Genomic DNA, 27,174 nt, shown 5'->3' on the forward strand with positions numbered 1-27,174 from the left:
CAAATGTGAGAACAGCTCACTGACCACTATACTTGCCCTAGCAGAGCTGGTTAGGCTGTTTTTATGTTATCCAGAGCGTTGGTGACTGCAACTGTGCTGCTGGCAACAATTTACGTTTACTGACACCGGCCATATTCGTGAGCGTTCATAATTTCGTCAGTTTTTCTGCGCTCTGGCAAAACCAGTGAGAGTACTCTGAAATCAGAGTAGATAGCCAGAGCGAATTTACCAGCTAAGTCTATCAACAGTTGTCGCAGTGACATTCTATTGAAATGGTTACTTGCATATTGGAGTCTTTTGTTAAGACATGTAGCTAAACAATGAACCATAATCCCAACTCATGACCTTACTACCCTGCATGTATCTGTAGGTCGCTAACCATCCAGGTTCAATGTTAGCTAACTGACATTAGGCTATAACTAGCAGAGCAAATGGCTCTGAGATGTGAATAATAAGATCATATACGTAACGTTAGCTAGCGAGCCAGCCAGCTAACGTTAGCTAGCTAGCTAACAGTACACTTTAACTTGAAATGAAAACGACATTCTGTCAAAATTAGAAACGTGTAATATCTGAAAATGTAGCGAGCTGGATGCTTCTCCCTGTCACGGATTCCATGGTTGCCCTTAGTTTGAAGATATAATCTGGAGACAGGTGTTTTTTCTATCCATCTCCTTAGCTACCATACTCTAATTTCACTGATTTCAAAACTCGGTCCTCCGGAAAGTTGAAAGCAACACTTATCAATATATATTGATAAGGTGGGAGACAATATATATTGATAAGTGTTGCTTTCAACTATCCGGAGGACCGAGTTTATATATATATATATAAAGCTGTGTTAGACAGGATTACCAGCCCAAATAGACAGAAGCGCGCTATATGGCAGAGCAATCCAAACTCATCTCTCCAAAAAACGCAGTTGGATCACTAGCCTAAACACAATACCCCATAATGCCAAAGTGGATTTTTTTTTCTCCACAATTTCGTGGTATCCAATTGATAGTTAGTCTTGTCTCATCGCTGCAACTCCCCTACGGACTCGGGAGAGGGGAAGGTCTAGAGCCTTGTGTCCTCCGAAACATGACTATGCCAAGCCGCCCTGCTTCTTGACACACTGCTCGCTTAACCCGGAAGCCAGCTACACCAATGTGTTGGAGTAAACACCGTCCAGCTGGCGACCAAAGTCAGCTTGCAGGTGCCCGGCCCGGCACAAGGAGTCACTAGAGCGCGATAGGACAAGGAAATCCTGGCCAGCCAAACCCTCCCCTAACCCAAATGACACTGGCCCATTGTGCGCCGCCTCATGGGTCTCCCGGTCACGGCTTGGGATCGAACCCGGGTCTCTAGTGATGCAGTGCCTTAGGCCGGAGCGCCACTCGGGAGGCCAAAGTGGAATTATGTTTTTCGAGAATTTTACAAATGAATAAAAAATTTCAATATTAAATGTCTTGAGTCAATAAGAATTCAACCACTTTGTTATGGCAGGCCTAACTAAGTTCAGGAGTAAAATGGGCTTAACAAGTCACATAAGTTGTATTTATCAGGTATGAAGGTAAGACCCAGATGCAAAACACATCGAATAAACAATAGTTTAATATACCAGCAAGGGCAGGCTATAGATAGGTCAAGGCAGGCAGGGGTCCGTAAACAGTGGTGGGGCAACGGTACCGGGCGGCAGGCAGGGTCAGGGTAAGGCAGAGGTCGGTAATCCAGAGGGGGGCAAAGGTACAGGTCAGCAGGCAGGCTCAGGCTCAGGGGCAGGCAGAGTGGTCAGGCAGGCGGGCTCGGAGTCAGGAAGGGCAAGGGTCACAACCAGGAGGGCGAGAAAAGAGAAACTGGAAAAAGCAGGAGCTGGAAATGGGAGACAAAGGGCTGTGAGACATGGGTTTGACTCTGGACACATGAAAAGTGGGATGTATACGAAGGATACGGCGCAACGGAAGACGAACAGCAGAGGGGCTAATGATCTTGGAGATGGGGAACGGGCCGATAATCCGGGGGGAGAGTTTGCGTGATTCCACCCGGAGGGGCAGATCCCGGGTGGATAGCCATTCCTTCTACTCAAGACGATACCGGGGAGCCGGCGTCCAATGGCGATCCGCTTGTCGCCGATACCAGGAGGTGGTCTTGATGAGTGCCGACCGGGCTCTCCCCCAGGTACAACAACAGCGGCGGACAAACATTTAGGTTCTAGATAGCACCTTTTTTTCTAAGAGTGTATCATACTAAATGGAGTGTCTCCAGATTTACATACAGAATAATATTAAATGCTCTGAGACCAGCTTTCCAACTGTATGAGCTTTCGCTAGCCTGATTGCTTCCAGATTGAGGATGAATCTGCACACGATGCATCCCTGATCACTTTCTGAAGTGGTCAGCCAAATCTGAGCACAATCCAGCCACAATGCAACTTTGTGCGTCTAGACCTGTCTTTTCAATGCGGTCTTTGTATTCTGATAGCAGAAGTCGCATGTGAGTGTCAAGTGTAGACACAGCTTGAGTTGTATGAGTAGGTTTGAGTTGAATATATTAATGTCATTGTGTACAGTATAAGATTGTATGCTCTGACAATGCCACCATAATATCCATGACTGGTTTGATACAGTTGTATTGAATTGAAGGCACAACCTATTTGAATTCCCATAGGAATATTCATAATTTATGTCTGTCAAATGAATATCTCATCTTGCGTACAGTATTAAGACCCTTGTGATGTCTTCAGTCATGTATGTAGTAGTGGTGCCTGGGTAAAATCACTGGGGAAGGCAAGCCAGTAAAAAAGCCATATTGTGGTATTTGCGTTGTTGCTCAATAACCCATTCGCTCACACGCCCACGTGATAGACATTAAGGCTGTGAAACAAAAAGACAACAGTCACACAGTGGTGGGAGACAAAGGGCTGTGAGACACCATACACACTGAGTTCCAGAGTAGAATTACGACACCTCAGGACCGCCTCCCGAGCGACTAGTCACCGAAATGACTTGTGAACTTTATCCAGATTTACAACCCTCCCCCTCCTGTTTTCACACCACCCTCTGCCGCACTGTTTCCCTTCAATACCACATCCAGTGGCGGGTCATGACGCGAACGCCGCTCCAACCATCCTAGTCCAGCGGAATTGGGAAATGGGAGAAAGGATGGACATCATGAAGGATCTTCCCCCTCCCCCTCATAGAGGGGCACAATGGTGACCCAGTTTTCCACCATAATCTCATCCCCAGACTACAGTCTGGCCACATGCTGTACACAAGCTGCAGGAAGGGAGGAACAACAGAAGAAACTGGCAAGTGCCCAGCTGATGTTTTATGAGGAAGGGAACATAGGGAACTCGGGAGACAAAGGAAGAGGAAGTGGGGCTGGAAGAGCAAGAAAAGGAAGGGGCCGTGGAGGAGGAAGAGGTGAAGGAGGAAGAGGGCCATGGAGGTGTTATAACTGTCAACAGCCTGGCCACATTTCAAGAAATTGCCCCCAGAACAGGCGTGCTATGGGTGGTTACAATGAAGCTGAGGACAATGATACCTGCTATCCATCACCACCACGTGTGACAGCATCTAACCCGCAGGGTAGAGGGGGAAACTCGAGGTAGGATGAGGAGGAAGTAGAAGGAAAAGACAGCCAACAATGCCACTTTGGGGAGTATCCCATTTTATCTTCTAACTGTGCAGATTCACCTAATATGAATGTGTGTGTGGGCGGTGTGAATAATTCCTTCCTGGTCGATTCAGGGCCAACCATTTCTATTTTATCTAAATGTAACAATTTAAAAGTTCTGTTGTCAAAATATGTAATAAAGACCATTGGGGGATCTGGCAATCCAATGGTAGAGAACCTTAATAAACCTCTCTTGGTCAAACTTGGTGATAAAACTTTTGTTTATTGTCCTACCTGTCCTGTAAATTTAATGGGTACCAGGCCACGATTGGTATTATTCATGGGACTTTTCTGACCCTTTTGACCCACTGAATGCATTTGCTCGACCAGGCCAAACTAAGTCTGACCACTTACACTGCACTGCCAAATTTAGTCATGGTCGAAGAGCCATTTGTTTCAATCACTGTGGCATTATGAGAAAGAGCAGGAAGAGTTGAAAATATGTTATTTGTATGAAGGAACTTTGGGTGTGGTAGCTGATGTAACCATTGAACAGCAACAGTGTTTCTCTGTGCCCCAATCAGTTCCCCATATCTCTATCTCCAAGATAAAGGATACCAAATGGGAAGAATTTGGTACATGGGTGAGGGGCTTGAGGTTGGCAATGGATTGGGAGGCTCAGCCAGATGGGAGAGAATTCTCCTCTGTGGTTGGGGCATGCACGCAGTGCACAGATGGGACAATGAAGTTCCTGTTCCCCTTGCACCTAACCAGCCCGCCCCTGACAGCACACTGTTGTCTCAGGTTTCGGACTGTTTATGGGCAAAGGATGAATATGACATAGGGAAGATGAGAGGAGCAACGCCTGTGACCGTCTCTCCTAAAGGCACATATTGACCCCACAAAGCGTAGTATCCCTTGCATAAGTAGGCAGAGGCAGGCATTGGCAAAATCCTGACCTCAATTCTGAGCAGGAGGGCTGTTGTCATCCTGTACGTCATCACTTTGCAACACGCCAATTTGACCTGTTAGAAAAGCATTTGGTGAAATGAGAATAGTACAAGATCTTAGAGCTGTTAACGATGCAGTGTATGCCAGGGCCCCAGTTGTGTCAAATCCAGCCACTATCCTTTCTTCTGTCCCGCCAGATTCAAATTGGTTAACAGTTGTTGATTTGGCTAATACATTTTTTAGCATTCCTGTGCACCCAGATTCTCAGTACTAGTTTGCGTTTTCTTTTCAAAGACAGCGCTATCAGTGGGCGGTTCTGCCCCAAGGTTACGTTGCAAGCCCCCCCACAATGAACGCCAACTTGCTGTCATTTGTGCCCCCTAAAGGGAGCACTCTTGTTCAGTACATTGACAACCTCCTTCTTTGCTCTCCTGACAAAGAATCATCATGTGAAATTGATACTGTTGCACTGCTAAAACTCCTAGCTGATGATGGCCACAAGACCTGAAAAAAAAATTCAATGTGTCCAACAAACTGTCAAGTATTTATGCCATGTGATTACACCAGGGGGCAGGAGTTTGGCTACGGACAGTGTTCCTAAACCAAGTACAAAATAACAGATGTTGTCACTGCTGGGAATGACAGGCTATTGTAGAGTGTGGTTAATTGATTACTTTGAAATTGTTCAACTTCTCTCTGATCTCATTCATTTGAAACCCTTGGCCATGGGGGATCAGTTTGAGTGCACTAAAGATGGTGAAAAAGCGCTAATTTGGCTTAAACGGGCACTCTCGTTGTCGCCTTGTTTGGGGTTATCTGATCACTCCAAACCTTTCCATTTGTTCGTTTCAGAAAATAATGGGTTTATTTAATCAGTACTGACACAAACTGTGGTAAGATGAGACCCGTTGGTTTCTACTGGAAACGTCTCCATACTGTCGCGCGTGCACTGCTCCCTTGCCTCCGCTCTGTGGCGGCAGCAACGGAGGCAGTGTTGGCCTGTGCTGACATTGTAGCTATGCGGCCATTGACTGTTCATGTGCTTCATTCTGTCTTCTTCCTTATCTCACAGGCAAGGACAGAACAACTCACCCCCGCAAGGCTGTTACATTGGAAGAACGTGTTATTGACAATGCCCCAAGTTACTCTGAAACGCTGCACTGTCTTAAACCCTGCAACCTTACTCCCCACACAGTCTGACGGTGATGCACATGACTGCAGTGAGGTGGTTGACCTCTTGTGTAAACCACACCCTGATCTCCAAGATGTGCCAATTCCTAGCAGTGATTCAATCTATTTCGGGGATGGTTGTGCTTAACGTTCTTCTTCAGGTGATCCAGTTGCATCTTATGCTGTATGTACACCCCACAGTATTGAAGAGGCAGCTAGACTGCCCTCCCACTTCTCTGCACAGGCAGCAGAGCTTTTTGCTCTTACAAGCGCATGTGTGTTGGGAAAGGGAAAATCCCTCACAGTGTATGCTGACTCTCAGTACGCTTTTGGTGTCTGTAGCATTTTTGGAACCCTGTGGCAACATCGTGGTTTCCTCACCTCAACTGGTAAACCAATAGCACACCATAACATGGTTAAATAACTGCTTGAGGTTGTACTCCTGCCCTCTACACTTGCAATTTGTAAATGTCAAATCTAATCAAATCAAATTGCACTTGTGCCAAATACAACAGTTTTAGACCTTAAAGTGAAAAGCCCTTAACCAACAATGCAATTTTAAGAAAAAAAAGTGTTAATAAAAAATAGGTAAGTAAAAAATTAAACAAATAAATAAATAAAGACCGCAGTAAAGTAACAGTAGCGAGGCTATATACAGGGGGTACAGGGGTACAGGTTAGTCGACATAATTTCGGTAATATGTACATGTACTGTAGGTAGAGGTAAAGTGACTATGCATAGATAACAAACAGAGAATAGCAGCCGAGTAAAGGGGGGGGGAGGGGGGACGACGACAATGAGGGAGAGGTTGTTATCCTGGCACCACATGGCCAGGTCTCTGACCTCCCTATAGGCTGTCTCATCGTTGTCGGTGATCAGGCCTACCACTGTTGTGTCGTCGGCAAACTTAATGATGGTGTTGGAGTCGTGCCCGGCCATGCAGTCCTGCGTGTACAGGGAGTACAGGAGGGGACTGAGCACGCACCCCTGAGGGGCCCCCGTGTTGAGGATCAGCGTGGCGGATGTGTTGTTACCTACCCTTACCATCTGGGGAGTCCCAGGGTCTTTAATTAGTTATAAGCTTTGAGGACACTATGGTGTGGAATGCTGAGTTGTAGTCAATGAATAGCATTCTCACATAGATGTTCCTTTTGTCCAGGTGGGGAAAACGCAGTGTGGAGTACAATAGAGATTGCATCATCTGTGGATCTGTTGGGGCGGTATGCAAATTGGAGTGGATCTAGGGTTTCTGTCATAATGGTGTTGATGTGAGCCATGACCAGCCTTTCAAAGCACTTCATGGCTACAGACGTGTGTGCTGTGGGTCAGTAGTCATTTAGGCAGGTTACCTTAGTGTTCTTGGGCGCAGGGACTATGGTGGTCTGCTTGAAACATGTTGGTATTACAGACTCAGTCAGGGACAGGTTGAAAATGTCATTGAAGACACTTTCCAGTTGGTCAACGCATGCTCGAGTACACATCCTGGTAATCCGTCTGGCCCTGCGGCCTTGTGAATGTTGACCTGTTTAAAGGTCTTACTCACGGAGTAAGTCAGCTACGGAGAGCGTGATCACATAGTCTTCTGGAACAGCTGATGCTCTCATGCATGCTTCAGTGTTGCTTGCCTCGAAGCGAGCATAGAAGTAATTTAAATTGTCTGGTAGGCTTGCGTCACTGGTCAGCTCACGGCTGTGTTTCCCTTTGTAGTCTGTAATAGTTTGCAAGCCCTGCCACATCCGACGAGTGTCCGACACGTTTTTCTGACAGTGATGATGTTTTGCTTATAATGTGATTTGATTGGTGTGAAGCCAAATCCAAACTGGCCTCTCCTGATTGGCTAATTTGAATAGATTTTTATCCAGGGAGGCCAAATGCTTGCTGGCATCAATCATACAAATGCTCTTGCGCCAACATGTCATGCTTTTTTGTTTCAGACAGCACGCAAGCGGTATTGGAGCACATCTAGGTCCAAGAGGCTTCTAAACAGCTTCTTCCCCTAAGCCATGACACTCCTGAACATCTAATCAAATGGCTACCCAGACTATTTGCATTGCCCACCCTCTTTCACGCTGCTGCTCTATGTTATTATCTATGAATAGTCACTTTAATAACTCTACCTACATGTACATATTACCTCGACTAACCGGTGCCCCCGCACATTTACTCTGTACCGGTACCCCCTGTACATAGCCTCACTATTGTTATTTTACTGCTGCTCTTTAATTATTTGTTACTTTTATTTCTTATTCTTTTAGGTATTTTTCTTAAAACTGCATTGGTTAAGGGCTTGTAAGTAACCATTTCACTGTAAGTGTCACACCTGTCCTCGTGATTATCTCTTCCCCCCTCCAGGTGTCACCCATCTTCCCTATTACCCTCAGTGTATTATTATTATTTTTTTACATTTTATTTTATTTTGATTACCCCTTTTTTCTCCCCAATTTCGTGGTATCCAATTGGTAGTAGTTTCAGTCTTGTCTCATCGCTGCAACTCCCGTACGGACTCGGGAGAGGCGAAGGTCGAGAGCCATGCGTCCTCCGAAACACAACCCAACCTAGCCGCACTGCTTCTTGACAGTTCGTCTTGTCTTGCCAAGTCAACCAACGTTTTTCCTAGCTCCTGTTTTTCCTAGTCTTTCTTTTCTAGTCCTTCCGGTTCTGACCTTTTGCCTGCCCTGACACTGAGCCCGCCTGCCTGACCATTCTGCCTGCCCTGACACTGAGCCCGCCTGCCTGACCATTCTGCCTGCCCCTGACCTCGAGCCTGCCTGCCACCCTGTACCGTATGGACTCTGGCCTGGTTATGAATGCTTGCCTGTCCTCGACCTGTCTCTTACCTGATCCTCGTTGTTCAATAAATAGCAGACTCGAACCATCTGCCTCCTGTGTCTGCATCTGGGTCTCGCCTTGTGTTGTTATAGTAAGGTTGTATTCGGCAAATACAATTTGATTTGATTTGTTAATTGTTGCAGTCATTTCAGTCACTGTAGTAGCTGACGTGTATAGTCAGTGTTGGAAAAAGTACTGAATTCTCATACTTGAGTAAAAGTAAAGATACCTTAATAGAAAATGACTCAAGTAAAAGTGAAAGTCACCAAAGAAAATAATACTTCAGTAGAAGTCTAAAAGTATTTGTTTTTAAATATACTTAGGTATCAAAAGTAAATGTAGTTGCTAAAATATACTTAAGTATCAAAAGTAAAAGTAAAAGTATGAATAATTTAAAATTCCTTATATTAAAGCAAACCAGATGGCACAATTGTCTTGTTTTTTAAATTTACGGATCGCCAAGTTCACAATCCAACCCTCAGACATAATTTACAAATGAAGCATTTGTGTTTCGGCTATGAAAAGCCAACTGAAAATTATTCATGATTATTATTTGACCATGCTTGTCACTTATGAACATTTTTTAACATCTTGGCATAGTTCTGTTATAATCTCCACCCGGCACAACCAGAAGAGGACTGGCCACCCCTCATAGCCTGGTTCCTCTCTAGGTTTCTTCCTAGGTTTTGGCCTTTCTAGGGAGTTTTTCCTAGCCACCGTGCTTCTACACCTGCATTACTAGCTGTTTGGGGTTTTAGGCTGGGTGTCTGTACAGCACTTCGAGATATTAGCTGATGTACGAAGGGCTATATAAAATAAAATTGATTGATTGATTGATTGTTTAGTGAGTCTGCCAGATCAGAGAGAGTAGGGATGACCAGGGATGTTCTCTTCATAAGTTTGAGAATTTGACCATTTTCTGTCCTGCTAAGCATTCAAAATGTAACGAGTACTTTTGTGTGTCAGGGAAAATGTACGGAGTAAAAAGTACATAATTTTCTTTAGGAATATAGTGAAGCAAAAGTAAAAGTTGTCAAAAATATAAATAGTAAAGTACACATACCAAAAACAACTACTTCAGTTGTACTTTAAATTATCTTTACTTAAGTACTTTACACCACTGGTATAGCGGTGATCATCTTGGTGAATAAACACAAAATAACCAATTCAAGTGGCACTTATTGCATGATTAAATGTATCCATTCTCATACACTGAGTATACAAAACATTAAGAACTGCTCTTTCTATGACATCGACTAACCAGGTGAATCCAGGTGAAAGCTATGATCCCCTATTGATGTCACTTGATTAAACCCACTTAAATCACTGTAGATGAAGGAGAGGAGACGTGGATTGTGTATGTGTGCTATTCAGTGGGGGAATGGGCAAGACAAAATATTTACTGTATGTGCCTTTGAACAGGGTATGGTATGTGCCCCCCCCCCCCCCACCCGGCAGGTTGCAGCAGCCCCTAGTGCTGAGCCGGCTGCACTATGTTAACGCAGCCACGCAGAAAGGCTTGTGCACTGCGCCACTCGTGGGCAGATATATACACTCAGCCCTCTCTCTCTCCTTCTCCTCCTCCTCGCTCACATTCTCTCTTCTCCTCCATCAGGCAACATCCTGCTCTCGCCTCCATCTCCAGCAACCATGTCCAGCACTGTATCAGGTAAGGCATATGTTACAACCTATCGTTTATAAAATGGGGGGATATGTATTTATCAGATGAAATCTTTCTGTTGTATGGTTTTAGATGGAATATCTAGATGTTATTGGAGATGTGCTGATGGGTGGGGTGTATTTTGATATGTATTACTCAAATAGGTTCTTCATTTTAAATGTCTTTTTTTTTTTACATGTAAAATAGATCTTCAGAGCGTTTTTTGTTTGATCTAATGTCTGGCCAGATCAAATTCCACCATTCATCAATCATTTGAGTGCTTCTAAAGGTTGTATGTTGAAACTGAGTATGTCTCTCAAAAATGACCATGTGTGGATTATTTCAGGGGATCAGATGGTTTCTATTTGTGATTAGAGATCTCAGGGATTTGCCTCCAGTCATACCAAGGGCTGCGTCTCAAATGGTACCTTATTCCTTATGTAATGCACTACCTTTGACTACGGCCCCAGGGGGTATTGAGGGGCCATTTGTGACGCGGCCAAGGTGTGACTGCTGGTAAAATGCCGGCTTGATGATGCAGATCTGAAGCAGTAAAAAAGGAAGCTCACATTGAGGCTTGCAGTACACGCGGCAAATTATACAGTTCAAATTCTAGGTCCTATACAGTTCATTATATAGGAATCACTAGGGGTGTAAACCTCTGACAAAACTATGGTACAGTATCGGATACAAAAGATGATATTGAATTCATCTGATTCGATATAGTCTGATACTGACCTTTATTTGCTAATCCCTCTTTTGATGGCGTTCGTGATCATGACATTTCACTTTTGTGCCTGTGTATGTGTGTGTGTGTGTGTGTGCCTGTGTGTGTGCGTGTGTGTGCGTGTGTGTGCGTGTGTGTGTGTGTGTGTGTGTGTGTGTGTGTGTGTGTGTGTGTGTGTGTGTGTGTGTGTGTGTGTGTGTGTGTGTGTGTGTGTGAGGGGGGGGGGGGGGCATTTTAAAGTGTGTTGAATATGATAGTGAATGAATTGTCTTTGAAAGGCCTAATGGTTTAAGTTGGCGTGCGGGTAATTTGCAGTAATCTCTGACATGATTACCCCACCCAATTAGCCATGTACATAGAATGTCAGTTCATGTTCAGCCCTAAAAGTTAAATCCAACATTTCTGTTATTATGAATTGTAATTTGCAACCTTGTATTTAAAATACAAAAATGTTCCTTAAATAAACAATTGATGGCCTATTGCAACCCCCATCGGCCACCACATTAACACGAGGGTTAACCAGCGCTAACTCAGTGTTCCATGCTCTGTGCAGCTTCTTTAGGTCTTGTCCTTCCATTCATCTGTTCACACAGATTTTGTGTGTATTAGTCCCATCTCTGTCTGAACATTGACCTACAGTATAATAGCTCCACACAATAGGAAAAAGACAATAGGAACCCCATTTACAACAGCTATAGGATCTGGAAGCATAATTTCCCACGCATCCAGCTAAAAGTCAGGCAGCAATACAACAATACTAATTTCACCACTTTTTCATCAAAGAATAACAGTTCTCTGCACAGGTATTACGGATGAAGTATATTTTCAGCACAGGAAAAGTAGTAAACATCTTATGGCAATGTGGATTATCATCCTTTCTTGTCATTACTGTTGTTACAGTGTCAAAAGAATGTCTAAAGTATCCGTATACATACCAATATCCTGTCAGTCAATAATGTATTTTGTGGGAGTATAGTGTCATCCTGACCGCTGTGCTCTCAAAGCTTCAGGGTGGTTGTACGAGGCTAGTATACTGTACGTTCACATTAGTGATCTTTTAGCTAAAACCATGGTAAATATAGATTTTAAATAATGTTATTAATAGGAAGTTCATAGTATCTGTTTATTAAATTGAAGCGCTTGATCAACATAGATCAATCAGCTTGTGATGCTCTTTTTGTGGTTTGGACCTGTTCTCAAACACACAGATTGTTATATGCCACTGGTTGAACACACCACTATCACACAGTGGGGAGTCAAAAGGAAAGACTATAGGAGAAAAGAGATGCACGTGAATTTGTGTCTAATTTTTGCCCAGATTGTCGAGCAAGACAAGAGTTCACATTCTGAACATGAATCACTGAAACATTTCCTTAATCTCCTAAACAGGCCTTGAAATATGTCAATTATATTTTCAACCTGAAAATGGTTTGTGATTAGATTAGGAGAGCAGGTTAAGAGAGCAGTTTAGCTAATGCAATTAAAATTGAATGACTGCCTTAATTTCACTGGACCCCAGGAAGAGTAGCTACTACCTTGGCAGGAACTAATGGAGATCCATAATAAATACAAATACAAACCCTATGTTACATGTGCTCCTGCCACGCCCTCTACTGCTTGAATGACAGGTCTCCTTGACCTGCCACCACTCCCCCAGCGCTCTCTCCCTCTCCCTCTCCCTCTCTCTCTCTGTGTGTGATTGTGTGGGCGGAGACAGGTGTGCTGGAGTCAGAGCAGATCCCCACCAGATGCAACCTGTTCCATAATCAAGACATCTGCAAATACTCAGTCCTGCCACTCCCACACTGCCAGATCGTAATCTCTGCTCAGTCAGTCTACGTTTCTAGCCGTTTGTTACTATTTAGATCCTGTTATCCTGTTGTGCCTGTTTTTCTTGCCTGACACAGTTTTCCTCTCCGCTACAGTTCTGCCCGCTCTGACTCTGGTCCCTGTCTCCAGTCCCATATGGATTCCCCTCCTGCTTACCCTGTCCCAACCCCTCCCACTCCAGCCTCAGCCTCCGCACCTGGTTTCCTGCAACCCGCCTGAGCTTCCCCTGGCCTGCACTCCATCTTCCCCCTGTGTTTCAATAAATACCTTGGTTACTTCATCCCAGTCTCCTTGTCTGAGTCTGCTCTTGGGTTTCCCTGTTCCACTCCGCGTAACAGTACGATCTGGCCGTTGGTCTGGGGGTGATATCCAGAAGAAAGACTGACATTGATACCAAGAGCTGAACAGAAGGATCTCCATACCTGGGAGGTAAACTGGGGTCCCCTGTCGGAAACGATGTAAGTGGCAATGCCATGCAGACGAAACACATGGTACACCAGCATGTCCGCAGTCTCCCTGGAGGACGGGAGCTTGGAGAGGGGAATGAAGTGAGCCACTTTGGAAAACCTGTCAATAATGGTGAGGATGACGGAGTTACCGCTAGATGGGGGAAGGCCAGTGAGGAAGTCCAGAGCTATGTGTGACCAGGGGTGACTGGGTAAGGGAAGAGGATGCAGCAGCCCGGAAGTGGGTTTAGTGGAGGTTTTGTTCCGAGCCCAAACCGAGCAGGCTGAGACACTCCCAGACATCTCTCTCCATGGTGGGCCACCAGAAGCGCTGACACAGGAAGGCGATGGTCCGGTTCATACCAGGGTGACAGGTGAGGTGAGTAGAATGGCCCCACTGAAGAACCTCAGAGCGAACACAATCTGGAACAAACGTGGCATTCTTAGGACCGTTACCCGGGTCAGGCTGGTTCTGCGGCGCCTGGAGGATACAGGACTCGATCTCCCAGGCAACGGCGGCAACAATGCAGGTGGATGGCACAATGGCTTCTGGCTCGGTACCTGTGTTGTCGGTGCTGAACTGGCGGGAGAGGGTATCAGGCTTGGTATTCTTTGAACCGGGGTGATCAGTGAGTGTGAAATTGAATCTACCGAAGAACAAGGCCCACCTGGATTTCCAGGAGTTCAGACGTTTGGCGGTCTGGATGTAGGACAGGTTTTTATGGTCAGTCCACACGATGAAGGGGAGGACAGAGCCCTCCAGCCAGTGACGCCATTCCTCAAGAGCCAGCTTAACTGCCAGGAGTTCCCAGTTTCCGATGTCAAAATTTCTCTCTGCAGGTGAGAGCTTACGGGAAAAGAATGCAAATGGGTGGACCTTCTGATCAGAGGGGTAATGTTGAGACAGAACAGCACCTACCCCAGTGTCAGAGGCATCCACCTCCACAATGAACTGGAGTTCTGGGTCAGGCTGAGTAAGGACCGGAGCGGAGGTGAAGTGACGCTTGTGTTCCAGGAATGCTGCCTCTGCCTCAGGAGTCCAGTGGAACGGAGTGGAGGTGGAGGTGAGAGTGGTGAGAGGTGCAGCCAGACGGCTGTAGTTGTGGATGAAACGTCTGTAAAAATGTGCAAACCCCAGGAAACGCTGTAGCTGCTTCAGGTTGGAGGGCGCAGGCCACTCTGTGACTGTCATGACCTTGGCGGGGTCCATACGTAACAGTCCCTGTGCAATAATATAACCCAGGAATGACACTGAGGCAGCATGGAACTCACATTTTTTGGCTTTAACAAAAAGCTTATTCTCCAACAGCCGTTGAAGAACTGGGCCAACGTGTTGCTGGTGAGCCTCAGGGTCCTTGGAAAAAATCAGGATGTCGTCTAAATAGACAAAAACGAAGCGTCCAATCACATCCCTCAGCACATCATTGACTAGGTTCTGGAAAACAGCAGGGGCGTTAGTAAGACCAAAAGGCAAGACCAAATACTCAAAGTGACCCAGTGGTGTGTTGAACGCAGTCTTCCACTCGTCCCCCTCTCTTATGCGGACAAGGTGGTAGGCATTCCGGAGGTCGAGCTTGGTAAACACCGTGGCACCATGGAGGGGAGAAAAAGCAGAGCTGATGAGTGGCAAGGGGTACTTGTTCTTTACTGTGATATTATTCAGCCCACTGAAGTCTATGCACGGCCTCAGTGACCCATCCTTCTTCTTCACGAAGAAAAACCCTGCACCCATCGGGGAGGAAGATGGCTTGATAAGTCCTGCAGCCAGAGAATCCTGGATGTACCGAGCCTCTTGCTCGGGGCGAGAGAGGTTAAATAACCGGCTACTGAGAAGAGGAGCTCCAGGCTGGAGGTCAATGGAGCAGTAGTACGGCTGGTGAGGCGGCAGCGACAGGGCGCGGTGCTTGCTGAACACAAGAGCTAGATCGCAATACTCTGGAGGAACTGATAACAGGTCTGGAGGTTCTGGAATGAACTGGGGCACAGACAAGGCAGGGCAAGGGCAGAATGTAGACAATTAGAGTGACAAGATGAACTCCAAGGGGTTGCCATTCCAGCGGTCCAGTCAATTTGTGGGTTGTGTAGCTTTAACCATGGATGTCCAAGAACCAGGGGGGAGTAAGTACAGTTGATTATGTGGAAACTGATCTTTTCCTGGTGGTTTCCAGAGAGACGCAGGATGACAGGGGCGGTTCTCTCACAGACACGGGCAAGGAGCTGTGCATTGAGAGCGTTGGCATTGAGGGGTGAATCGAGTGGGACAGTGTCCAAGCCCAACCGGGTACCGAGACCTTGGTCCAGGAAGCTCCCGTTGACTCTCGAATCGATGAGAGCAGACAGAGGAAAAGCCTGGCTCTGCCACACAAGGTTGCCTTCAAGCAGGGGTCGGGGAGAAGATGGGCAGGCGATTTGGCTCAACAGTATATCCCCCATTACTGCCGAGCCCCCTCTTTTGCTGGACGCAGGGAACAAGTGGAAACAAAGTGACCAACCTGGCCACAGTATAGGCAGCTCCTAGCGCCGATTCGCACGCTGCCTCTCCTCTGGAGAGAGACGGATTCAGGATTAGGAAGAGCCTAGGTAAGGGATGCAGTTGGAGAAGGAGGACAAGGCGCTGAAGCAGATGTTATGGTACATGCAACCCTACCTACTCTCTCACTCCGATGCTCCCAGAGACGGTTGTTGATGCAGATGGTGAGAGAGAGGAGTTCATTGAGTCCATCAGGCTCATCCCTGGACACCAACTCGTCCTTGATGGTCTCAGTGAGCGCGTTCTGGAATGCTCTCTGAAGGGCCTCCTCATTCCAGCCGATCTCAGCGGCAAGGGTAAGAAACTCACATGCCATCTCAGCAACACTACGAGGGCCTTGATGGAGGGACAAGAGTCGTTTAGCAGCATCCTTACCGCAGACAAGGTGGCATCGAATAAACTTTACCCCCGATTCATTGGTCCCTTTGAAATTGACCGTGTCATTAACACCTCTGCTGTGCGCTTGAAACTCCCAGCCTCTCTCAGGATCCATCCTACCTTCCATGTATCCCTGATTAAACATGTCTGCTCTCATCCCGTCTCCTCCTGCAGCAGCTCCTCCACCCCCTCGGCTCATCAATGACCACCCTGCCTATACCGTCCGGTGGCTTTTGGATGTGCGCCATCAGGCTCGCGGCTGACAGTACCTGGTGGACTGGGAAGGATACGGGCAGGAGGAGCGCTGCTGGGTGCCCCGCCATCACATTCTGGACCCCTCCCTCTTACGTGATTCCTATCCCTCACACCCAGATAAGCCTGGTCGGGCGTGTAGAGGGGGGTACTGTTACATCTGCTCCTGCCACACCCTCTACTGCTCATCCTGTGCCTCCTTGACCTGCCGCCACTCCCCCAGTACTCTCACCCTCTCACTCTCTCTTTGTGTGTGTGATTGTGTGGTCGGAGACAGGTGTGCTGGAGTCAGAGCAGATCCCCACCAGCTGCAACCTGTTCCATAATCAAGACCTCTACAAATACTCAGTCCTGCCACTTCCACACTGCCAGATTGTAATCTCTGATCAGTCAGTATATGTTTCTAGCCGTTTGTTACTATTTAGATCCTGTTATCCTGTTGTGCCTATTTTCCTTGCCTGACACAGTTTTCCTCTCCGCTACAATTCTTCCCACTCTGACTCTGGTCCCTGTCTCCAGTCCCACGTCTCCTCATCCTGCTACTCTGTCATGGATTCCCCACTCTACAGCTCCCTTGGATTCCCCTCCGGACCTGCTTACCCTGTCCCAACCCCTCCCACTCCAGCCTCAGCCTCCGCACCTGGTTTCCTGCAACCCACCCGAGCTTCCCCTGGCCTGTACTCAATCCAACCCTGTGTTTCAATAAATACCTTGGTTACTTCATCCCAGTCTCCTCGTCTGAGTCTGCTCTTGGGTTTCCCTGTTCCACTCCGTGTAACACCCTAACCCTTTTCCTAACCTTAACCCCAGTCTCCTAACCTGCTACGTTAATTCTCCTAACCTGCTGCGTACGTTCTCTTAACCTCCTAAAAAGTCAATTCTGGTCATAGCTGTATTCAACCTAGTCAGCACCCTTAAAATGACCTGGTATACAAGGCGGCCATTTTGAAGTATTTTGGGGGAATAATGACTTACAGCTCCCACAGTAGGTGTCTCGTTAGGCGTTCAGTTTTTTCCAAAGAGGTTTAGTTTTCAAGTCCTCCTTTTTCACATTAGGTACGTAACAATAAACAGTATTTCATAGATCCATAGGCTTCTCAGCCCATCATTGAGAGAGAGAGAGGTGTAGTCTGTTTAGTCTCTCTCTCTCTCACTCTCTCTCTCCTTTGTAACATACAGTGAAGGCTACAGTTGGGCAATCTGCAGTGAAATGACATGTTTTCGGCCTGGGGCCGAGAGGCTGGACATGATTTACCAAAATGTCCTCTGCAGCTCAGATCTGTTTTAATAGAGCTCACAAAGGTAACAATATACAGCTTAGTTCTGTTTTAATAGAGCTCACAGACATAACAATATACAGCTTAGTTCTGTTTTAATAGAGCTCACAGACATAACAATATACAGCTTAGTTCTGTTTTAATAGAGCTCACAGAGGTAACAATATACAGCTTAGTTCTGTTTTAATAGAGCTCACAGACGTAACAATATACAGCTTAGTTCTGTTTTAATAGAGCTCACAAACATAACAATATACAGCTTAGTTCTGTTTTAATAGAGCTCACAGACGTAACAATATACAGCTTAGTTCTTTTTTAATAGAGCTCACAGACGTAACAATATGCAGCTTAGTTCTGTTTTAATAGAGCTCACAAACATAACAATATACAGCTTAGTTCTGTTTTAATAGAGCTCACAGACGTAACAATATACAGCTTAGTTCTGTTTTAATAGAGCTCACAGACATAACAATAAACAGCTTAGTTCTGTTTTAATAGAGCTCACAGACATAACAATATACAGCTTGGGTCTGTTTTAATAGAGCTCACAGAGGTAACAAAATAAAGCTTAGTTCTGTTTTAATAGAGCTCATAGAAGTAACAATATACAGCTTAGTTCTGTTTTAATAGAGCTTACAGACATAACAATATACAGCTTAGTTCTGTTTTAATAGAGCTCACAGACATAACAATATACAGCTTAGTTCTGTTTTAATAGAGCTCACAGACATAACAATATACAGCTTAGTTCTGTTTTAATAGAGCTCACAGACGTAACAATATACATCTTAGTTCTGTTTTAATAGAGCTCACAGACATAACAATATACAGCTTAGTTCTGTTTTAATAGAGCTCACAGACATAACAATATACAGCTTAGTTCTGTTTTAATAGAGCTCACAGACATAACAATATACAGCTTAGTTCTGTTTTAATAGAGCTCACAGACATAACAATATACAGCTTAGTTCTGTTTTAATAGAGCTCACAGACATAACAATATACAGCTTAGTTCTGTTTTAATAGAGCTCACAGACATAACAATATACAGCTTAGTTCTGTTTTAATAGAGCTCACAGACATAACAATATACAGCTTAGTTCTGTTTTAATAGAGCTCACAGACATAACAATATACAGCTTAGTTCTGTTTTAATAGAGCTCACAGACATAACAATATACAGCTTAGTTCTGTTTTAATAGAGCTCACAGAGGTAACAAAATAAAGCTGAGTTCTGTTTTAATAGAGCTCACAGACGTAACAATATACAGCTCAATTCTGTCTCAATAAAAGGGCTCACAGAGGTAATAATATGGCTGTATCAGTCCAAGGCTATTACCTTAGGGATTTGTCTGTCTAGAGAGGGGTCGTTTTTCAGCCATAGAGCCAGGATGTTTTTCCATGCCGTTTCATAGATAGCTGACCACAGGGACTGATGTATGAAGATAAAACCATGATCCATCTCTGTGGAGGTACTGAACATTTGGTCCTGTCAGAAGCTGCCCTCTGGTATTCTAGGGTACAATTTTAGAATTTTTGTGCATACTACCGCCTCTCCACACGTATGCACGCACACATGCAAGCACACACACGCACGCACACGCACGCACGCAAGCGCACGCACGCAAGCACGCACACACAGTCTTGTGGGGAGGACTGTCACGCCCTGACCATAGAGAGCCCTTGGTTCTCTATGGTGTAGTAGGTCAGGGCGTGACTAGGGGGTGTTCTAGTTCAATATTTCTATGTTGGTATTTTGTATGGTTCCCAATTAGAGGCAGCTGGTAATCGTTGCCTCTAATTGGGGATCATATTTAGGGAGTCATTTTTCCCACCTGTGTTTGTGGGATATTGTTTGGTTTTGTGCTTGCTGCACCACGTAGTCATGTTTTGTTGCTTGTTATTTGCTTTGTTGAAGAAGTTTCACTTTTAATAAAAATGTGGAACTCAACACACGCTGCGCCTTGGTCCTTCTCTTACAACAACCGTGACAGGGACACAATTCTGTCCCATTCAAAATCCTATTTTCCCTAACCTTAGGCCTAACCCTAAAATGAACCCTAGCTCCTGACCCTAAAATGAACCCTAGCTCCTAACCCTAAACCTAACACTAACTCCTAAACCTTATTCTAACCCTAACACTCATTCTAACCTTAACCCTAATCCCCCTAGAAATAGCATTTGACCATGGGGAAATAACAAAATGTCCCCAGTTGGTCAGATTTTTGTTTGTTTACTATTCTTGTGAGGATTTCTGGTACCCACAAGTATAGTTAAACATATCCACACACACACACACACACACGCACACACACATATTTTGCTGAGTGGGTCTAATGTGCATCGTACTCAGCCGAGCTCTGACGAGCGTGTCAATAATTGATGATGGTGCCTGTGAGGATGCCCTTTATCCGGGATGTAAGCAAGGAACATAAAACTAGCAATCTGCTCCACTGTTATTACTTCACTTGGCCATTAGCTGTAATGCATCTTACCATCGTGATGTAATAAATGTATCACTAGCCACTTTAAACAATGCCACTTTATATAATGTTTACATACCCTACATTACTCATCTCATATGTATATACTGTACTCTATACCATCTACTGCATCTTGCCTATGCCGTTCGGCCATCACTCATTCATATATTTTTATGTACATATTCTTATTCATTCCTTTACACTTGTGTGTATAAGGTAGTTGTGAAATTGTTAGGTTAGATTACTTGTTAGATATTACTGCATGGTCGGAACTAGAAGCACAAGCATTTCGCTACACTCGCATTAACATCTGCTAACCATGTGTATGTGACAAATACAATTTGTTTTGATTTGATTTGTATATATAAATAGCTTTATGTATGTATTGATGATGATTGAATGTTGTGTCTAGGGTTGATCCCACCTTGAGTTGAACTATTGTTGTCCAAGGTCCTTTTGGGACTTTATCACGCTCTCTTGTCCCCCGCGCTTTAATTTGTTAACTACAGTGCATTGTCCATTGAGAATTGTTGTGAGAAACACCTTGAAAGGTCAACAAACATAGAAAAGTCTACATTTTCACGGACGGCTCAAGCTATTTGGGGCCCAAAGCAGGATTTGAGTTAGGGTTAGGTCAGGGCACAGTGTGGATTGTTTGAATAGTGGCCATGGACAGAGAGTGCTATACTTCTCAAATCATAGTAATAATGAATCACTACAGAACTATACCAATTACAATGAATCACTATATAATTATACCAATCTCATATTGAACATAATATGTGTATGCAACAAGTGAAATCAAGTTGAATCTGCATTTTACAGATATATATATATATACAGTGGGGAGAACAAGTATTTGATACACTGACGATTTTGCAGGTTTTCCTACTTACAAAGCATGTAGAGGTCTGTACTTTTTATCATAGGTACACTTCAACTGTGAGAGACGGAATCTAAAACAAAAATCCAGAAAATCACATTGTATGATTTTTAAGTAATTAATTTGCATTTTATTGCATGACATAAGTATTTGATACATCAGAAAAGCAGAACTTAATATTTGGTACAGAAACCTTTGTTTGCAATTCCAGAGATCATACGTTTCCTGTAGTTCTTGACCAGGTTTGCACACACTGCAGCAGGGATTTTGGCCCACTCCTCCATACAGACCTTCTCCAGATCCTTCAGGTTTCGGGGCTGTCGCTGGGCAATACGGACTTTCAGCTCCCTCCAAAGATTTTCTATTGGGTTCAGGTCTGGAGACTAGCTAGGCCACTCCAGGACCTTGAGATGCTTCTTACGGAGCCACTCCTTAGTTGCCCTGGCTGTGTGTTTCGGGTCGTTGTCATGCTGGAAGACCCAGCCACGACCCATCTTCAATGCTCTTACTGAGGGAAGGAGGTTGTTGGCCAAGATCTTGCGATACATGGCCCCATCCATCCTCCCCTCAATACGGTGCAATCGTCCTGTCCCTTTTGCAGAAAAGCATCCCCAAAGAATGATGTTTCCACCTCCATGCTTCACGGTTGGGATGGTGTTCTTGGGGTTGTACTCATCCTTCTTCTTCCTCCAAACACGGCGAGTTGAGTTTAGACCAAAAAGCTCTATTTTTGTCTCATCAGACCACATGACCTTCTCCCATTCCTCCTCTGGATCATCCAGATGGTCATTGGCAAACTTCAGACGGGCCTGGACATGCGCTGGCTTGAGTAGGGGGACCTTGCGTGCGCTGCAGGATTTTAATCCATGACGGTGTAGTGTGTTACTAATGGTTTTCTTTGAGACTGTGGTCCCAGCTCTCTTCAGGTCATTGACCAGGTCCTGCCGTGTAGTTCTGGGCTGATCTCTCACCTTCCTCATGATCATTGATGCCCCACGAGGTGAGATCTTGCATGGAGCCCCAGACCGAGGGTGATTGACCGTAATCTTGAACTTCTTCCATTTTCTAATAATTGCGCCAACAGTTGTTGCCTTCTCACCAAGCTGCTTGCCTATTGTCCTGTAGCCCATCCCAGCCTTGTGCAGGTCTACAATTCGATCCCTGATGTCCTTACACAGCTCTCTGGTCTTGGCCATTGTGGAGAGGTTGGAGTCTGTTTGATTGAGTGTGTGGACAGGTGTCTTTTATACAGGTAACGAGTTCAAACAGGTGCAGTTAATACAGGTAATGAGTGGAGAACAGGAGGGCTTCTTAAAGAAAACCTAACAGGTCTGTGAGAGCCGGAATTCTTACTGGTTGGTAGGTGATCAAATACTTATGTCATGCAATAAAATGCAAATTAATTACTTAAAAATCATACAATGTGATTTTCTGGATTTTTGTTTTAGATTCCGTCTCTCACAGTTGAAGTGTACCTATGATAAAAATTACAGACCTCTACATGCTTTGTAAGTAGGAAAACCTGCAAAATCGGCAGTGTATCAAATACTTGTTCTCCCCACTGTATATATATATAAAGTGCTTAATTTAAAGTAGTACTTGGGATTAAATGAACCATTTAATGACAATACTTGACACACTGCTGCTATTCTCTGTTTATTATCTATGCATAGTCACTTTACCTCTACCTACATGTACATATTTCCTCAATTACCTCGACTAACCGGTGGCCCCGCACATTGACTCTGTACCGGTACCCCCTGTATATAGGCTTCACATTGACTCTGTACCGGTACCTCCTGTATATATCCTCCACATTGACTCTGTACCGGTACCCCCTGTATATAGGCTCCACATTGACTCTGTACCGGTACCCCCTGTATATAGGCTCCACATTGACTCTGTACCGGTACCCCCTGTATATAGCCTCCACATTGACTCTGTACCGGTACCCCCTGTATATAGGCTCCACATTGACTCTGTACCGGTACCCCCTGTATATAGCCTCCACATTGACTCTGTACCGGTACCCCCTGTATATAGCCTCCACATTGACTCTGTACCGGTACCCCCTGTATATAGGCTCCACATTGACTCTGTACCGGTACCCCCTGTATATAGCCACCACATTGACTCTGTACCGGTACCCCCTGTATATAGCCTCCACATTGACTCTGTACCGGTACCCCCTGTATATAGGCTTCACATTGACTCTGTACCGGTACCCCCTGTATATAGCCTCCACATTGACTCTGTACCGGTACCCCCTGTATATAGCCTCCACATTGACTCTGTACCGGTACCCCCTGTATATAGGCTTCACATTGACTCTGTACCGGTACCCCCTGTATATAGCCTCCACATTGACTCTGTACCGGTACCCCCTGTATATAGCCTCCACATTGACTCTGTACCGGTACCCCCTGTATATAGCCTCCACATTGACTCTGTACCGGTACCCCTGTATATAGCCTCCACATTGACTCTGTACCGGTACCCCCTGTATATAGCCTCCACATTGACTCTGTACCGGTACCCCCTGTATATAGGCTCCACATTGACTCTGTACCGGTACCCCCTGTATATAGCCTCCACATTGACTCTGTACCGGTACCCCCTGTATATAGGCTTCACATTGACTCTGTACCGGTACCCCCTGTATATAACCTCCACATTGACTCTGTACCGGTACCCCCTGTATATAGGCTCCACATTGACTCTGTACCGGTACCCCCTGTATATAGGCTCCACATTGACTCTGTACCGGTACCCCCCGTATATTTTATTTTATTTGACTTGTATGTGGTATGATTTGAATAATGAATAAGGAATCAGAATGAAGAAACTGATAAATAGATATGGATTTGTCGATGAAAAGAGGCCCTTGAATAGCCTTATAGCCAGCTGTTATTGTTGGGGCACAGTACTAGAGGTAGACCACAGCCTCAGGGTGTTCTGTCTATGCCTGCTGCTTCAGACATGGCCGCCTCTAGCTGATAGAGAGAACCTGTTCCCTGCCTAGCAGCCAGAGATGCCATCTTGGCAGCACACTGTGATTGTAGCCATTTTTAGGAGCACTGAACTCACAGACACACACAAGCTACCCCTCCACTCTCTCTCTCTCTCTCTCTCTCTTTTGCTCTCCCCCTCTCTCTCTCTCGCGCTCTAGCTCTCTCACTCACTCGAATGCACACACGCACAGTCAAATACACACACACACATGCAAACACACACACACACACCCTCCATCTCTGAGCTGCTGATTTGAGTAGTACTGCTGCAGTGAGTGGAGAGAAAGGGAGGGTTGGGTTGGGTTTGCACTCTGCCTAGCTAAGACTGCGATTTCCAGAGTGCCTTGCTGCCGCCCACGCCCATCAGACATCTACCCGCAGTGACAATGCTTTCAACTCGGCACAGCACGAACCCACTGACCCACATACTGTGTCCCCCGGGAAACGGTGCCTGTGTGTGCCATTGTCTGATTACACCCGCCTCTATTCAATTACCTGGGGTGTCTGTGAGAATAAACGAACATGCATTCAATGATAAAAAAGTACACTGCTCAAAAAAATAAAGGGAACACTTAAACAACACAATGTAACTCCAAGTCAATCACACTTCTGTGAAATTAAACTGTCCACTTAGGAAGCAACACTGATTGACAATAAATTTCACATGCTGTTGTGCAAATGGAATAGACAAAAGGTGGAAATTATAGGCAATTAGCAAGACACCCCCAAAAAAGGAGTGATTCTGCAGGTGGTGACCACAGACAACTTCTCAGTTCCTATGCTTCCTGGCTGATGTTTTGGTCACTTTTGAATGCTGGCGGTGCTCTCACTCTAGTGGTAGCATGAGACGGAGTCTACAACCCACACAAGTGGCTCAGGTAGTGCAGTTCATCCAGGATGGCACATCAATGCGAGCTGTGGCAAAAAGGTTTGCTGTGTCTGTCAGCGTAGTGTCCAGAGCATGGAGGCGCTACCAGGAGACAGGCCAGTACATCAGGAGACGTGGAGGAGGCCGTAGGAGGGCAACAACCCAGCAGCAGGACCGCTACCTCCGCCTTTGTGCAAGAAGGTGCACTGCCAGAGCCCTGCAAAATGACCTCCAGCAGGCCACAAATGTGCATGTGTCAGCATATGGTCTCACAAGGGGTCTGAGGATCTCATCTCGGTACCTAATGGCAGTCAGGCTACCTCTGGCGAGCACATGGAGGGCTGTGCGGCCCCACAAAGAAATGCCACCCCACACCATGACTGACCCACCGCCAAACCGGTCATGCTGGAGGATGTTGCAGGCAGCAGAACGTTCTCCACGGCGTCTCCAGACTCTGTCACATCTGTCACATGTGCTCATGTGCTCAGTGTGAACCTGCTTTCATTTATGAAGAGCACAGGGCGCCAGTGGCGAATTTGCCAATATTGGTGTTCTCTGGCAAATGCCAAACGTCCTGCACGGTGCTGGGCTGTAAGCACAACCCCCACCTGTGGACGTCGGGCCATCATACCACCCTCATGGAGTCTGTTTCTGACCGTTTGAGCAGACACATGCACATTTGTGGCCTGCTGGAGGTCATTTTGCAGGGCTCTGGCAGTGCACCTTCTTGCACAAAGGCGGAGGTAGCGGTCCTGCTGCTGGGTTGTTGCCCTCCTACGGCCTCCTCCACGTCTCCTGATGTACTGGCCTGTCTCCTGGTAGCGCCTCCATGCTCTGGACACTACGCTGACAGACACAGCAAACCTTTTTGCCACAGCTCGCATTGATGTGCCATCCTGGATGAACTGCACTACCTGAGCCACTTGTGTGGGTTGTAGACTCCGTCTCATGCTACCACTAGAGTGAGAGCACCGCCAGCATTCAAAAGTGACCAAAACATCAGCCAGGAAGCATAGGAACTGAGAAGTTGTCTGTAGTCACCACCTGCAGAATCACTCCTTTTTTGGGGGTGTCTTGCTAATTGCCTATAATTTCCACCTTTTGTCTATTCCATTTGCACAACAGCATGTGAAATTTATTGTCAATCAGTGTTGCTTCCTAAGTGGACAGTTTGATTTCACAGAAGTGTGATTGACTTGGAGTTACATTGTGTTGTTTAAGTGTTCCCTTTATTTTTTTGAGCAGTGTATATTCATTTAAGTATACGGTTTCTTAAAGCAGGAAGACTGTTCATTTGGACTCCTGCTAGATAACACCTGCCTGGATTTGATTAAAAGGTTCATTGTGTCATCCTAACATTTCTCTATGACTGCTGCCTGACTGTGTCCAACACCTAACAACAACAAAAAAGTCAAACAATGAGGATGCACTCTGCATATTTTCACAACATTATTTTGATATGAGGAAATCTCTGTGGCTTCCCCCTCCCAAGGCAGGCTACATACCAACACCATGACTGGATCTTTGTGGTATTTTAGATTGTTTAGATATGATTCATTTGGATAAAGTGATATTTTGGGGAGAAGAAATGAGTAATACACATGCATAACCAAACAATTACCTCTATGAAGGTGATAGAAACGCTAGAAGCTGGTTTCATTAGCATAGTGTATGTTGTACATTCAGATAAGATGTGCTGTTCATACTCTACTGGGGTGATTCATACAGCGTCATGACTCATGTCAGAGAAAAGCTAAGGCTTGTGTCAGTTGTGGGCCTACCAGTCTGTCCAGATCTAACACTGTGTTATATACACACAAATAATGGTTCTAAATAGTACCAGATAGGGGTTCTTTGGCTTATAAACACTGTTGAACCTTTTTTTGGTGCTATATAGAACCCTTTTTAAAAGGCTCTATAAAGAACCATGCTCATAAGGTTCTAAATGGAACCTGTATGGTGCTATAAAAATGTTAAACTTTCCTAAGGTTCTATAATGACCCATTAAATACGATTCTATAAGGCACCAAAGAAGGGTTCTACTATGGTACAACCCTGATTGGGGCTATATAGAACACTTTTTGGGGTTCTTTATAGAACCTTTATGGAGAATGGTTCTATAACAAACCTTTCTCAATCTGATAGGTTCTTTGTGGATGCTTTTGAAGAACCATACAGTTATTTTTTTTATTCTGGTAAGCCATATTATATTGTTAAAATTCCATTGGTGTTATTATTGTGTTAATTCACAAGTTGAGTGAAATGAACTACCAGCATCCCAC

At 45.3% G+C, this 27,174-nt stretch overlaps 1 protein-coding gene and 1 long non-coding RNA gene across 5 annotated transcripts in view; both read left to right on the forward strand.

Moving 5' to 3' along the window:
• LOC139536271 (stathmin-3-like) overlaps nucleotides 1-27,174 on the forward strand; it is a 72,268-nt gene that overhangs the window by 34,974 nt on the left and 10,120 nt on the right. For 3 of the 4 annotated variants that reach the window (XM_071336644.1, XM_071336645.1, XM_071336646.1), the window contains one exon: nucleotides 10,163-10,216. In XM_071336644.1, the coding sequence (XP_071192745.1) occupies nucleotides 10,163-10,216 (54 nt within the window). Of the gene's footprint in view, nucleotides 1-3,569; nucleotides 3,589-10,162; nucleotides 10,217-27,174 lie in introns of those variants that run through there. The other variant, XM_071336648.1, reaches the window with a different exon arrangement.
• On the forward strand, nucleotides 11,169-19,598 carry LOC139536272 (uncharacterized). The gene is made up of 2 exons (XR_011667283.1): nucleotides 11,169-12,763; nucleotides 12,860-19,598. It is a non-coding gene; the product is annotated as an uncharacterized lncRNA (long non-coding RNA).

This window comes from Salvelinus alpinus, chromosome 12 (genome assembly GCF_045679555.1).
Source record: "Salvelinus alpinus chromosome 12, SLU_Salpinus.1, whole genome shotgun sequence".
Lineage (NCBI taxonomy): Eukaryota > Metazoa > Chordata > Actinopteri > Salmoniformes > Salmonidae > Salvelinus > Salvelinus alpinus.